The following is a 16,058-nucleotide window of genomic DNA, read 5'->3' on the forward strand; positions in this document are numbered from 1 at the left end:
ATTTTTTCCCCTCCGCTTCTCAATGAGGATGGTCGCTTCACGCGAGTAAGCTAGCTGACGACGCAAGTTTATATTGGGGTGGAGTGCTGTTTCGACGCACCAACGGCGTCAGTGTTCAAGAGATAGGTTTGAACTATAGCGATAGATTCTAGAGAACCTTCACTGACATAATTGGCGCATATATTGCATACCCGCTTTCCTTGTTACCGTCGGCGCCTTGGCGTTGGCTGCTTGTCCCGTTTTTAAAAGCAGAAGGCCCTCCAACAAAATTAAGTATTTTATTCTCATGTAAAACAAAAGCGCACCTCAAGACACCTTAATTTTCTTATTTTAAGCGCCCGCGGCGAGCGATAAGCAAGCAGCCCTCCCTACACAAGAACGAAACCTGCATGCCGCGGGCGCGAGAATGGCGGCCGCCGTAGCAGACGACGCAGCTGTCCTCACCCTGAGCGGAGGCGCGGGCATGGAGGCACCCTACTTGCAACTATAAAGTCACTGGAACGGGACTTCAGTGACTACTTGCAACGCAATCGGCGCGCCCTCTGGGAGCTCGAGGGAGGTATTTCGCGACTGAACCGGGAATTGAGCGCCAGAGAAAACGCCGCAGTGGCTAAGTGGTTAGGGTGCTCGGCTAATGATCCGGAGTTCCCGGGTTCGAACCCGACCCCGGCGGCTGCGTTTTTATGGAGGAAAAATGCTAAAGGCGCCCGTGTGCTGTGCGATGTCAGTGCACGTTAAAGATCCCCAGGTGGTCGAAATTATTCCGGAGCCCTCCACTACGGCACCTCTTTCTTCGTTTCTTCTTTCACTCCCTCCTTTATCACTTCCCTTACGGCGCGGTTCAGGTGTCCAACGATATATGATACAGATACTGCGCCATTTCCTTTCCCCCCAAAAGCAATTATCATTATTATAAAACGCGACTTTAGTTACCGCAGCCGAAAGCGGAGGACGAACCTGCGCTTTACACAGCCACTCACATTACACAGCCTCGTCAGTACCGCAAGAGAGGAACAAGCCGTACAGACCTAATAACTGACTGCAATTCGAAAATGAAGAAAGAACGGTCTGCATAACAGCCGAGTAAACCTTAGCCACAAAAAAGCGTAACAACTAAGGGGTCGGGACCTCTTTTAGCTGTACCGAGCTTTTAGCTGTACCGAGTCCCATACTCCATTTGAAAGGAAATAAAAGCGCTGACCGACCGACCGACGCTGTCCTAGCTCAGCTCGAAATTGGCCTCCCTTTCTTCAAAAGAATTCGCGCACGTGCCTGAAAGGCATATACATGACGGCTGTCCGAACCGAGACGGCTACCTTTTGCTAGCATAGACGCTCTTGTCTGCGCTGCGGTCGCGTTTGTAAAGCGCGAAAAATCGATGTCTCGTGCACCTGACAGCCTCCGGGGGGGGGGGGGGGGGGGGGGGGGGGGGGGGGGGGGGGGGGGGGGGGGGGGCAAGTTACACGCACCCAGAGTTTACGGCAAACGTCTGCCGCAGAAATGGGAAAGCGTGGTCGACCGCCATTAATTTTTTCAGCGGCGGCTTCTATTGAGAACGTCACACAGGACTGACGCTTAACAACTGGAGGTAATTACGCAGCACCTAATAAGCTAAATGGGCGCTTTTAAAATAATCACACACAGCGGCGTTTTCCAAGAAGCGCTAACAAAGGTGGGCTCTTTTGTCTCGTTTTTCACCACTCAATTTCCGCTTAATTACACTGGGCGAAGTGAATTTTCTCCGTTTCCTCCACCTATGTCTCTTCAATAATGCCATTCTGCAAAAAGGTGGCTGCTTGTCTCCAAAGAATTACCCGAAGCGAAGCGCTTCTGAGCATTCTCCGCCAAAACGCCCGGACTGCGAGGAAGACGCGCACAACCGCGCAGTTCCGATTGATTTCTCCTTTCCTGAGGCACGATCGGCTAAAGTACTGCGCAGGCGCGCGCACAACGAGCATAACGCCAAGATTCTCTCGGGGGCCCCCAAAGGGGTAGCCCGCCCGAGAGGTTCTCGCCCTCAGCGCCCGGCCGGAGCGTTTTCATCGCGAGGCAGGTGTCGGCGCCCGAGACCCGGCTCGCGCCACGTGGGGGCTCGGGGTGCGAATGCGTATCACAGGGGACGAAGATGCCAGCGCCAATAAAGACAGCACACACAAGAGGCTGGCGAAGGAAAGGAACACGTAGACATAAATGCCGAGTGAGCGACGCAAACGGGTCGAGGCACTTGGAGAGACAGAAAGTCGAGAAGCGACGCGATCGCGCTCACGACGTCACGTTCGTGAAGCCCGCCTCCAACGGCTGCGCGGCCGGCCGACCTGCAGTGAAGGCTGGGGTTAGTCGAGGCATGTCGAGTTTCGGGGACAGATCGAACGGACCGTCGAACGCGCACGTCCGAAGGGGCAGCGCTGTGGGGCGTGCGCCGGGAGCCAGCCTTGCTTTGCGCCTTACGACATAATGCGGGCCGTCAATTGCTGAAGCGAAGGAAGGGCGCTTTAAACCACGAAAAGAATCCCGCTTCCACTTCACGAGCCGCCTGCACTTGACGGGTCTTTACCTTTTTTTTTAATTCCCCTCCACATTGTAATGGCCCTTCAAAATCAAGTGAGAAGGAACGCGGGCTCCCATAGTAGCAAGCCTGCGAACGCCGTCGATGGAGTTGCGCAAGAACATTTTTTTCCACGCACGAAGAAACGCAAAACAAGCGCCCAAGCCGGCCATAACTTGACGTCAAGGTTTATGGCCCCCAAGAGCCGTTACCTTCCAAGAATAAAAGAACAAACGACAATAAAAACGCGTCGACTGCCCCGCGGTAGCCTCGCTCCGACGACGAGGCAAGGGGCGCTTATAAAACGATCATACGCCGCGCGCTTATGACGGATCACCTCTCGGAGCCCGGTCCGCAGCTCATGCAGATCCACTTTCCGTTGTCTCTGCCGCCACTCCCAATCTGTGTTTTTTTTTTATTTTCTTCCATCGTAGCCTTTCAAATTTTTTCCTTGATCCGGATGCGAAGGTTGAAAGACAACCCCGAGAATATGAAATCTAGAAACCCGCGGAGGACGAAATAAGCGAACGTGACAGCGGGGCATTTTCTCTGCGTGAAATACTTCCTGTCATTCGCGTTCTTCTCTCTCTTAAAACTGCTTTTCCATCACGCTGAAATCATTTAATTCCCTTTGCGCTCACACAAAATACGTTTCCACCCATTCTCCCAGAAATCGATATGTAATCTCCAACCATCGCTAGCAGTATGACCTGCGTCTATATCTACGTTTCCATCTTTTGTTGTGTACACGAGTTCCTTACGGTGATTCGTCTTCCCCAATTATGGCGGCGAAATAAAGCTAGGCTAATTCGAACGCGAACGGAGGGCCATAAGCTTGGAAGAAAAAAAAATGCTTTCAAAAGTAATATATATATATATATATATATATATATATATATATATATATATATATATATATATATATATATATATATATATATATATATATATATATATATATATATATATATATATATATATATATATATATATATATATGCACATACGCACTTATGAACGGAGCCAACAGTCACCGAAACCAAGGTGCACAGGAAATACTTCGATTAATCTGCGGCTTAAAGAAAATTTCTTACACAGCAGCAGAAAAAACAACCGTGTGTGCGTGCGTGCGTGTGTGTATGTATGTGTATGTGTGTGTGTGTGTGTGTGTGTGTGTGTGTGTGTGTGTGTGTGTGTGTGTGTGTGTGTGTGTGTGTGTGTGTGTGTGTGTGTGTGTGTGTGTGTGTGTGCGCGCGTGTGCGTGTGCGCGTGCGCGTGCGTGTGTGTGTGAAGGGAGCCGTCACCGAAACCAAGGTGCATAGGGGAATGTTTTAATTTTCTTATGTGTTGTGCTTAACAGTGGCGTAATAATAATTAATATATCGCTTAAAGAAAATTACTTATAAAGCAGCAGAAAAAAACAACCATGCCGCCGGTGGGATCCGAACCCTCGACCTCTGAATATCGCGTCCCGTGCTCTACCAACTGAGCTACGGCGACGGCTGTCCAATCTGCTGCTCTCGTGGGTATTTATGTTTATTGGGTGTAAGAGAACCTTGAGAGTGTATATATATATATATATATATATATATATATATATATATATATATATATATATATATATATATATATATATATATATATATATATATATATATATATGCCTCGCCGCGGACCGTGGCGCACACTAACCAGGGGTGGCATTCATCATGCATTCATCGTCGTACACGCGCGGAGTCGTGGACGAGAGAAAGCAGACGGGGTATGCAAGAGCGGCCGAATCGTCCGACTTTAGTCTACTAAAAAGGTTTTTTTTTGTTTTTTTCACCTGCAGTCAGTGGCTGCAACAACGCCTTCATTCGAAAATGAAATGAGCATGGTACGCCATGGCACGGCAATTCATGACGTGGCATGCAGAGTTTCACGTGCGACACACGAGCTATGCGGGATGCCGCAGTGGATGGCTCCGCGACCTTGGGATCAGCAGCCGAACGCGAAGCCACTGCGGCGGGTGAAAACGGTCGCTTAAAATGCCGGCCTGCAGTACAGCAAGTGTTTTTTTCTTTTAATCCGCATATATTTTTCTTCAAAAAAAAAAAAACGTGAAAGATACGGAAATGTGGTCCGTGCTGGTGAACTGAGCGACATGGCGGACATTATTACATCCGTGGCAGTAGGTAGTTAAAAGACAACTGGCTAACTATTATCAACTAATGAACGCTCTTAAATTTTGCCTTTAGGGCACAATATTACGCTGCTGAATTGGAGGCCTTCAAAATCGCAGGCGATTACACTTTTTTTTTAAAGATTTCTAAATCGGCACTGCGGTTCGAGATATCGACCGTGGTGTTATGCGCACAAAATGAGCCGATACCGAATCCAATGCGCGAGATGCGCCGTAAGTAGTAGAGCCGCACTTAAAGTTTAAGGGGGTGAGGTGGCTCGTTTAAAGTGGGAAAAGAAAAACAAAGCAGCGTTCCTTGGGCCGACCAGTTCATTTTCTCCCTGCGCCGCTGGGGTCAAATCGTAAGGATGGAGGAAACGCCAAAGAAACGCAAAATAAATTACTATAGCGCAGCCGGGAAAAATCATCGCCGCAGCCGACTGGATGAAGGGACAAGCGAGTCTACGCAGTGTCAAGTGGCCGAGGTGGGAGCACGTAACGAGGAGACGCTACCACCCTTACAAAAATTTCTTTAGACAGTCTATAGACTGTCCATAGACTTCTGTCTATAAAGTCTATAGACAAACCTTAGAGAGCAGTCTACAAGCAATACAAATCCTATAGACAGTCTATAGACAATCTGTAGATTTATGGCCATACACTTCTAGTAGACTTTTGTCAATAGACATTCTATAGACTATGAATAGACAAAAAGAAATATCTATAGGAAGGCAGTACAGTCTATATGAAGTCTATAGACTGTCTATAGACCATTTTTGTAAGGGCAGTCGGGTGCGCGTCTTATAATTTAGAATGTGGACATACTTTTTTCGCGACTCAGACATCGCCGGTTTTGTCCCGCGCCTGCTGGGTATCAGCTCGTTTCGCGCGCTTAATTCCACTTTCGATATCTCGAACCACAATGGCGATTTATAAATTTCGAACACTGTATAAGATCGGTCGAGTTTCTCGTCGGTCGAGTTTCTTGCAGGAGCAGAAGAATGGATACATTATGGCTCGGATTGTGCTCACCGCTGTAACTCCGCACCGGTCGAACTAATTACATTAACACGAATCAAACAACACCTGCTTCCTGTCACGGTAAGAGAGAGGAGGGCAGATGGAACCGTTTACGGTTTATTGGGGTTTAACGTCCCAAACCGACTCAGGCTATGAGGGACGCCGCAGTGAAGGGCTCCGGAATAATTTAGACCACCTGGGATTCTTTAATGTGCGCTCACATCGCACAGTACACGGGCCTCTAGAATTTCGCCTCCATCGAAATTCGACCGCCGCGGCCGGGATCGAACCCGCGCCCTTCGGGTCAGCAGCCGAGCGCCACTGACGGCGGCTAAACGGATGGAACCCTCGAAGCCCTAACTTAAAACGAGGGGAGAAGCCAGCAAACTGAAGATTACCTTCCTCACTTTGTTTTAAGCTTCTGCTTGCTTGCAGATGCACAATACGCGCACACACACCAAAGGTGTTCAGTACGTTTCGCCTCCTGGGTGTAGCTTTTGCGTTTATTGAGGGATGGAACTAAAAGAAGTGATGTTAAAATGAAAGCCTGGAATGTTCATGTCGGGAGCACACCCCTTTTCGATGCAATCTTCACCGGCGGCGACGCCCTTCCGCCTCCTGTGCACTACTCTGTGGGCGCCACTGTGCAGATTTTAGGTGCCTGCGTGCGTCTTTTTTCATCTATTACACGCGAAAATAAAACTTTGCATAGTGCCCTCACGGCAGCAACGGCGGAGACAAGTACAGGCTTCTCCAATATGAAAGGGAACAACCCGTTTACACAAAAAACAGAAATTTGTGCTTATTTCTCTAGGAAAGTTGAAAACAGATTTAGCATAGCGGAGACGTACTACCGGAGATGTGTACCGGCTTACCGGATGCAGACTGCGTAAGCGCAGGGGCGGGGAGCCAAGTGGGGCCAGTCGCTGGGCCAGTGCGCGTGCGCAAAACGCGTCCGGTAATCCAGTACCATACGTCTACGCTAGCATGTCTCCGATTTGCTGTATCTCTCCAACGATCAATCTTTGGATATTTTACGACACGAGAACCCTACAGGAAAAAAAAAACAGGAAAAAGCAAGCATATCACGAATAATTATGAAGTAATCATTAATTGAATGCTCGAACTTTGTTCCGTTTCATATTGGAGGTACGCGTACATTGCAAGGGGAGCGCAAGCTCCCGCTCCCAGGGCCGTAACGACAACGCCTGCCGCTGACCTATGCGGTCGTGCGCAAACCAGCCCGTCGCGAATGCTTCTCAATGGATACAGTCAGTTCGAGTAGGTAATGAGAACAACTTAGGTCAAACGAACCTGGCGCTAAGCTTGCAAGAAGACGCAGGAAAAAGCGCGAGATTATCACCACGCATTAAGATGTCGCAACGAGCCCAGCATGCCAGCACGAGTGCGCGGCGGCAGGCTGACCGAGAACTCGATCGCATGCTACTGAGAACTCGATCGTCACTTAATAAGCACGCTACTTAACAAGCACGTTGTCGTGACCTACGCCCATTGCGCGTAAAACCCACGCGCTGGGAAACAAAGGTATAAACGAGCAGAACGCACCGGTATCCACAGTGCGTTACTTTCTTCCGGAGCACCAATCAGAGCCACTGGTTCCGGCAAAGGGCAGCCTGCCGTCGCAATGCTCCACATTCGTCACAGCTACGAGCTTGAACATTGAATATTTGGTACAGTAAGCTCGCGAATACTTTCCATACAAAGAAAGGCCGCTTCCCAAAATGTTTTTCTTTTTCCAACCGGCAAAGTGTTTGGAGTTGCATTTTGTTTTGGGGTGGATCTCAGCAGGCTACCTACATTCGGCTACATTTAAGAATAAGCAAGAACGAGCAGCTGGAAACAAAGGTAGAACGACGTCCCTGAGCACGTGACGCGATGCAGTGGCCCTGACTGCATGGACAACTGCGCGACGTACGCTCTGCGAGCCCGCGCGGACTGCGCCACACCGCGTCAAGCGTCGGAAGGCCGCATGCATCTCCATGTGCTTCGCGCTGGCTCGCTCCCGTGCTCACGCTTCGCAAAGGGGGCTCGAAGACTCGTTCCGGAAGGCGCGAAAGCCGGGCCCCCCGATTGGTGTACGTCGGCGCGCAGCTTCCGGCGCGTGCGCAGATATCTCTGGAAGGTAACAGATCCGGGCGCTCGCGACTGCTCGGGTCCCGTGCCGCGCGCATTCGCCCATCGGTACCGGCATAAGCGCAACGTCTGCGGAGTCAAGGCTTTAGGCTTAGCAACTAAGCCTGAGAAAAAAAAACAATGCGGAAACGACGATCTTCGCCACTCATGCGCCCGCGCAACGACCCCCCCCCCCTTTTTTTCGCATTTTCCACATATCAGCCACCTATTCTCTGACAGATATAGGTACAGCGTTGGCCGAAAGTTCCCAAGTCACATGGTCTGCATTTGAGTTCTGCAGTGGGGAATTTGCTGCGCCCCCGAAGCTCTAAACCTCTGGACTGCGAGGAATCTTATCCTCGCCCCGGAGGACCTTGACAGCTCCACAGGCGCTGAAGTGCCCGACCATACACTTCTGACCAACCCTGTACACGCATAAGTGCCTCCTGGAAGTCCGGCGCCTGTACTCTTGTTTCCTGTCGTCAACTCCGTCCGCCAAGAAGTCCCGCCAGTAGCAGAGTGCACGATGGACCTGCCAGACAACACCTTCCCCGAGTGCTATTACACTCGGAGTAAAAAATGTCGGAATGTATCGAAACAATCCAGTATTCTCGGCTAGCACAAAGTGAGACTATAACAAAAATGCTTTCACGGCGTAAAGTTTGAGCACGCTTACGAGTGCTGATATTAGCGAAAGCTGAGCGTGGATTCGAAAACGTGCACTTTCTTTTGCCCGGAGAAACGCCAAAATTCCATCCCGAGGAATGACACCAGCGCCTTGTTTGTTAAGCAAACGTCTCGGTGTAGGCGGGCGTAGAATAATATTTTCTTTGGAAAAGAAAACAGCCCTTTTCACCTCATTCAAAAATGTCCGCTGTTCCCGGAAATGCTCAACACGACGGAAAAACCAAACTGTGCGCGCGGCACATTCTGCTAAGGAAGGCACCAAGCACAAGAGCCATACTTTGTTACAAGGCGCCGGCTTAAATCACAAAAATCGGAGCATGAAGACCTTCTTTTGTGTTTTTGCTTCGAATTCCATACACAACGAGAGCGCGCCTCCAATAGTCTGTCGGTTATCCTTCCTACATTCAAAATTCATCCGAAGAAAGCGTTTCCAGTTCCGCACAGTCACTGACCACATGTGCTATAGGCCTCGAGCCCCGAATAAGCGCCCCACGCCTCAACAGAGAAAAGCCACCATTATCCCCAGACTCGGCCTATGCCCCGTTTGCTACACGTGGCATTGAATGTGCATGACTGAGATCTAATTTCAGAGATTAGATGAATGAATGAATTAATTAATTTGGGGGTGTATAGCACCAGGTTGACTAAAGGCGAAAAGACGGCAAAACTATGATGTTTAAGGTTTAAAAACTAGGCTGGTGACGAGTTAACCAAGAAATATCGCAGTTCGGATATGCGCACATTGGATCCGAGATGGGATTAACGGTTTTCGGCGCTTGGCAACGGACACACATTTAGCCGCGAGTCCGGCTTGGTTTCGAACCATAGGCGAATTCTATGCTTCGGCAGTACAGCACTCAGCACAGCCTCTCCCACCATCCTTTCCCCTTTGTTCGTCACTAGGAGACTGCTACTTTGATTTCATGTAAATGTTCCAGATTACATGAAGTCAAAATGACGCTTAGCACCCAACTTCTCATGCCGAAACTAAATTTGTTTTTGGAGACACAAAATCAAAGAGCGTTCACATCCACGATTCACACAACGCGAGAGATCGAAAAACAACCAAAGCTCGCAAAGTGGCCTACAGTGACAGCAAAAATATGATAATTTGGGATCTGAGAGTGACAACAAAGCCAAAGAGGGAGCAAATGGCACCATTGCGCTTTAGTGCGAAGTCCAATAATTGTTCCTAAACTCGCGATAAAACCAAGAAAAAATCTGCACTCTAGTTAGGACGCCGCAGAACACGTGACCGCAGTGACCCGCGCGTCTCCGCAGGGCACATGGCGGCAAAATGTTCTTCCCCCCAAGGTCGCGTTTACCTTATTCGCACCGCCAACTCGCACATGACGGGCGCCATGGCGCCAACTAGGTCGGCGCAATCCGCCGAGTAGCGATGCATGGCGGCTGACGTGGGTGCTCACGTCACCACCGGCACACTCCATGCGCGCTGACCGGCCAGAGACGACGGCTCAGGGTCCGGAGCAGCTCTGGTATACCGCGCGCCCTGTCCGGCATGGTTCCACGACTTCTTCTCGATTCGGACGCCAGCGGCCACAAATTTCACCGCGAGCAGCAGCAGCAGCTTGCAGCGATGCGGGACTGGATAACTGCCGGATCCCAGCTGAACGAGTCCGACTGCCCGGCCATCAGGTCGGAGGGCACAGAGGCAGCTGAAGGCCGATCCTAGGCACCACACGCGTCACCAGGCACGTGGGCCTGAATGCGTGGCCAAGTGACGGAGCTCGACCGAATCGAGGGAGGCGTGCCACAGCGCGAGGGCCTGAGGGGACTGGTTACGCACAGGCGTCGGCTCCGCGGGGGTCCCGAGGAGTGTGCCCTCTGCGAGCTATTCTTGCGCGCCGCGTGGCCTTCCACAACTCCGTAGACGAAACGGCTGAGAATGGCATTTTGCACGGGCGTAGAGTCCACGACGGACGCGACCCGCCAATTCCCGATGACGCGAGGCGAAAGGCTAATCGACCATTTTCTTCACCACAAGGCTTGTTTTGTAACCAAAGAAGACACCCTCGCGCTTGCGTTGATTAATAAAAACAAAACGAGGCAGGTGCCTCCTCAACCTGCGAAAACTCCGGACGACCGCCAGTACCTCGAAGGTGCGCACAAGTGAGGTGGCGGTCAGCCCTCCCCCATAATAGCCTCTCATCTCCATCTCTCTCAAACACTCCCGAGCCATCTTGAAGACAGCTGACGACCGTCCTAATTTCATGCTGATTAGGGAGTTTTATAATAGGGGAACCCTATAAATTCGGGGGATACGGGAATAGCGGAGCGTCAGTGCGCATGCGCAGAGCAAAATTTAACGTCTCGTTGGTTGCCCTGCGCATGTCCCCGCTATTCCCCTAATCGATAGGGTCCCCTATTCTAAAGGTCCCTATTAAGGGGGCACCTGCCTTTTTAAGAAAACTGAATCTCAGACTGCCGTCTCGGAAAGACCTGTCGGCAGGAAGGCATGCCTTGCCTTCCTTGTGGTTACCCGCCGCACACCATCGACTCCATGCAGCGAAAACTTGACCGCCCTAGGATGCAGCCAACCAAAAGCGCCGAAAAGCGAACGGCCCTCCCATACGTCCCAGACATCAGTGATGCACTTGCGCGTATCTTACGTTCCTATGGTGTGCACACTGCTCATGTACCATCTCAAACTCTGAGGAGTCAACTTGTCAATGTAAAGGACGGGCTTAAGAAAGAAATATTACCAGGCGTTGTGTATAAGGTTCCATGTGCCGACTGCCCATCAGTATACATCGGCGAAACAGGATATTAGGCACGCAGATTACGTGGACATAGGAATGATGTGAAGAACCGGCGCGCAGAACAAAATGCGCTTGCCGAGCATTCAGTATCTGCCAGCCACCATATCAACTGGGCAGATGCACGTGTGGTCGCCAAAGAGAAAGACAGAAAATCACGGCTCTATCATGAGTCGCTGATTATTCAAACCACAGCGCATACTATCAATCGCAATGACGGGAATTTGCCACCTATCTACGCTAGATGCCTGGGATTGATATACGCTGTATATAAAAGGCACCACCACAACGTCATTGTGAACAAGGCTCCCGTGTGGGAGCCGAAATGTCATTCCATCATAATTTTTGGTCGGTGCGACTTACTAATATCATGTATCATCCCGACCAGACGGGATTCCATCACACCCTTGACTACAAGCTAATATACTACTAGGAACAAATCTCTCCGGAACGCATACCTGGAAACAAGAGCCGACAGTCACGTTATTAGGCAGTTGATTGAAGTCAAACTTGCGGTAACAATAGTCGGAATCACGCGCTAAATGTGGCGCAGTGGAAGCAGATGTTCGTTGGCAGGCGTGACACCTGTGGACCGAGATCGCTTTTCCGTGTCCTAGAGACTTTTGTCCCCGATCGTACCTCCTTCTGTAGCACGCCCATCTCGGAGCAGCTTCGCAAACTGATTCGCATAGCGGCAAAGTGACGCGAAGGCGCGTATCAATTATAAATGCCTTTACAATGACCTACTAGGCTAGGATATCTTTTTATGGGCAGTGGTCAAGAGTAGTTATGGTTTAGTATAGCCAAAGCAAATATGCGTGAGATCAGCCCATGACTGATAACAGCGGGCGAAAAACACGATGGGCCAATAAAATCGAGAAGACAAAGGACACGAAACCATTATGAGAACTGACAACTACAGGAGAAAAAAAACACCACCCAAGCACAACGTCCTGCCCTTCCATCACCAAGCCACTATTACATAAATTGGCTAAAACAGTCGCCGACAGGGTGCAGAGATAAATTAGGCTGCCCCATGACTGGAAGCCGCGGCAATGGCAGTAGAAAGACGGGTCAAGGTTTTTCCCATGTAGCGGTTCAGGCGTCTGCATCGGACGGCACGGGCGCGCTCCAAAAGCATTCATTAGCAGCACTTTAACTAATAGCCAGGTCATGTCAGTCAGCCCTAATTACGAGTATTTCCGCGATGTCATCGCCGCGGGTTAGATCTGGCCAAAGGCGAGCGCTTTAGTCTGGTTTTCGAGGCATGCTACGAACTCCGCAACACGCGGGTTGTGGTGGCAACGCGACGCAGATACGGCCATATGACGGCAAAAAAATCAAATTTCCGCATGTCTTCGAAGCTTCTCTTGTTGCTTTGACATCAGATCAGTAGCCAGAAGCGCTTGATCGAGTGTGTTCGTCCGCGGTACTTTTCTGCAATTCAACCATCAAACCGTGCCGGACTGTTCTTCCAGATGCATGCCAGACAGATTATGCCCATGTAAGTAACTTTAAAAATTGAAATATAAAGCCTGTTAAACTCTCGACACCCATTTCCCATTTCAAACTTACCATCCCCTTTTGTAAACAAAGTGCGCTTTGCACATCGAACACCTGCCGCTTACTCCAAGCTGGTCTGGGCATTGCTGTCTGCTGCCCTCTCGCTAAAGAGTTTATCCAGATGTCTCGCTCCATAAATGACAATGAAGCTGTGACATGTGACCCCCCCCCCCCGCCAAAAAAAAAAGAAAAGCCAATTACAGAAAATATAAACACTAATTCTGCTGCAGCAGATCATAAATATTCTGGCCAAGGAGGTCTGAAGCCATCCAAGATCCATGCTGTAGGGTCCTGGTACCTTTAAAGCTAATAAAAACTTCCCTATACTTGCTGCACAGTAACTGCACACTTGTCAAAAAAATTTCTCATGAAGGTGCCCAGTACCCTCCTTTAAAACTCAGCATTCCAGGTGTCTCATTTCTGTATGAAACACATACAGTTTCACATTCCATTGTAAATGCTACCTAGAGCAAATAAGTGCCCATGTAGCTAGCGCTTCTAGGTGACACAGTAACAGCCAATGAAAACTGGTTTGGTCAACTAGAGTAATCCTGAACAGCACAATAAAACGGCCATGCTTGTTTGCAAGATGACCACTATCACCGGTATTTGTGCAACTTATAGCACTAATTCCCTTGCTTGGAACCAAGTGAAACCTGGGCACTAAATATAGCCCCCAGCTTCCACAATTTCAGCATTAGCATGCTGTTGCCCCATTTGTGCTTTAAATTACTTCCACAACATCAGCTCTTGTTAACTACTGAGCAGACAACCTTTGACCAGCCAGCTTTGTCACATGCATACAAAACTTTCAAGCAGAGCAGAATATTAACAAAAATGTCATAAAACTATGGGCAATCTCAATGATTGTTGTATGGTATTCAAGTTGATTTTAATGAGGTCATCAAGTTCAATGACGATACCAGTCAACAAACTTTGAGGGTGCCTATATAAAAGCAATATTAGCCACTGATGAAATAATATTGATGTTCAAAGATGCAATGTAACCTCATTGTTTTTCAAGTATAGTCCATATAACAAAGATACAACAGCAAGTGGTTCAAGGCATTGAAATAACAGTGTCTACTCCACAATATTGAGTTGCTGAGCAGCTATTTTCTTTAGAACGATTACTAAAGCATATAAAATTATGAAAACACAACAGTGGCCGTTATGTCAGTGCATCAATATCGCTGAATAAAAGGGGGTTTTCTTCCTCAAGCTAAGTGCATTATTACTACCTCATTTCTTTTCTGCTATGGGCTAGCACTGCATTTTGAACTGAGCCACTGTTGCCTTTTTTTCTTTGGCATATTGGGGTTAATGCATTCCAGTAAACAGCAGCTGTTGTCCAGTAGTGATGCAGTATACCTCCATTCACTTGAGCTTAGATCTATTCCTGCTGCTTTATATGAATCATGATGCACATTTGGTGCTACCACCTGATGGAAAGTATGTTCATCTATAGTGAAGACTCACCTGACACCAGATTCTTCTGCCTTTGGAGATCTCGACAGCACTGCCAATGTGTGTAGTACCTGTGCCAAGAGCCAAAAATGATCAGTCGTACCATTTGTGCTAAAGTAATGCCCGACACTAAAAAATGGCTACAGGAGGATTCTGAAAAATAAATAAAGTAGCAAAATGGCCTCGCTTCTTTGTCCTGAAGCTCTTGAATCTTTGACAACTTAATGCAGTCAATACGTGATTCTCCTGCACCTGGCGTTTTCCAAGAGGAAGACACCATTTAAACTTAAAACTGCATGCCCAGAATGGCTAGAAGGAGAGCAAATACTGCCCTGGCATGGTTCTTCCTTGTTATTGATTGTCTAAAATATACAAGTGCAACTTCAAATAATTTTACCCTTAGGAAGAGAGATTGTCCTGGCCATTTGTAACCAATAATTTTCCTTTAACAAATCTTGAAAATTAGTTGCACTGAACATGTTCAGGCACTCCACAGGTGCACGATTTACTTGATCCATCAATTATAAGAGGTCTCTGTGAGCAGTAGCATGTAATCATGAACAGCTAGAAGCAGCTGCACATTTATTCGAGCCAGCTTGAAGCAAGCATAAAAAACTTAGCAAAAGAGCTATAGATAAGTTGCACTTATTCAAAGCTTGATCCCAAACAGCCCACATGAAGAATTCAAAAGGATGAAGAAAAATCAAGAATAGCTTCCAAACATAAGCTCACTTCAATAAACTGCAGATATTTTTTTTTTCTTGTGCTGCCTCGTCCACGCAGCAAGCCATGCTGCTGGTGGATGCTGGAGGTGGAGTCACAACTCCCAACCCAGTTATAGCCAAACAGCATAAAAATAATCTCTACCTTATCCCTCATAATATTTCATCAGTAATTTCCCTTGACCAATACTTGTCAAGAGAGATGAAGTAGCCATGTAACCAGGAGAGTTGTAAATCTGCCACATTTTTGGTACATAGCATCAGATTAAACGTTTAGCGGTACAGCAATAACTAAGGCCAAATAAGCATATTGCATCACATCCTGCAAAATGTGGAATGCAGGAAGTACTGCAAGAAGCCGCAAAAGTACTATGCCTGTATGAGCTTCCTGCCTGTGAGAAACAAACAAGCAAAACAAAAGCAGACAGAGCCACATGCAAATCAATTGTACCAGTAAAGCTTACTCAAGACAGCAACCACACAATTCACCACCATCACCAGGAATGACACACATTCCACGCACCTTTCTGAAATCCCCATACTCAAAGAGCATGTTTGGCTCGAAAAGGTCGCTGTTGTTGAGGTTGAAGACATTCTTGCAGGTCTGCAGAAATGTCCTGATGTTCTTCAGGCAAAGGAACTGCACGAGAGGAAAAAGTGCACAGTTAGGATAATGGTGAGAAACTGCTGTAAGAGCAGTTCAATGCTACCAGCAAAGAAGCAGTATGTGCATTTTGCCATTCCAGAATCATTTACCCCTTCTGTTTCACACAGTACAGGGCATTGCGGTGCTTCTTTCTTCGAAGCAAGACGGGATTTTACACATATGCTGTACCAAGTGGCAATGGTCAGCACAAGATCAATAGGCCAAGCGCTTGTCTATACATCAAGATCTCCACTTGTGGCATCCGTAGCATTGTCGGTCACTACTGCACCTTGGAGTGTTGGCGCTGAAAACCTGCTGGTGCTGAGGTCAGATT

General features: G+C 48.4%; 1 protein-coding gene across 4 annotated transcripts in view; it reads right to left on the reverse strand.

Moving 5' to 3' along the window:
* The window catches only part of LOC144114387 (proto-oncogene vav-like), a 196,643-nt gene that overhangs the window by 89,745 nt on the left and 90,840 nt on the right, over window positions 1–16,058 (reverse strand). For all 4 annotated transcript variants that reach the window (XM_077648087.1, XM_077648085.1, XM_077648084.1 and 1 more), the window contains exons 2-3: window positions 15,602–15,718; window positions 14,369–14,427 (exon numbers count right to left, since the gene is read on the reverse strand). In XM_077648087.1, the coding sequence (XP_077504213.1) occupies window positions 14,369–14,427; window positions 15,602–15,718 (176 nt within the window). The remainder of the gene's footprint in view (window positions 1–14,368; window positions 14,428–15,601; window positions 15,719–16,058) is intronic.

The sequence above is a fragment of the Amblyomma americanum genome, chromosome 1, assembly GCF_052857255.1.
Source record: "Amblyomma americanum isolate KBUSLIRL-KWMA chromosome 1, ASM5285725v1, whole genome shotgun sequence".
Lineage (NCBI taxonomy): Eukaryota > Metazoa > Arthropoda > Arachnida > Ixodida > Ixodidae > Amblyomma > Amblyomma americanum.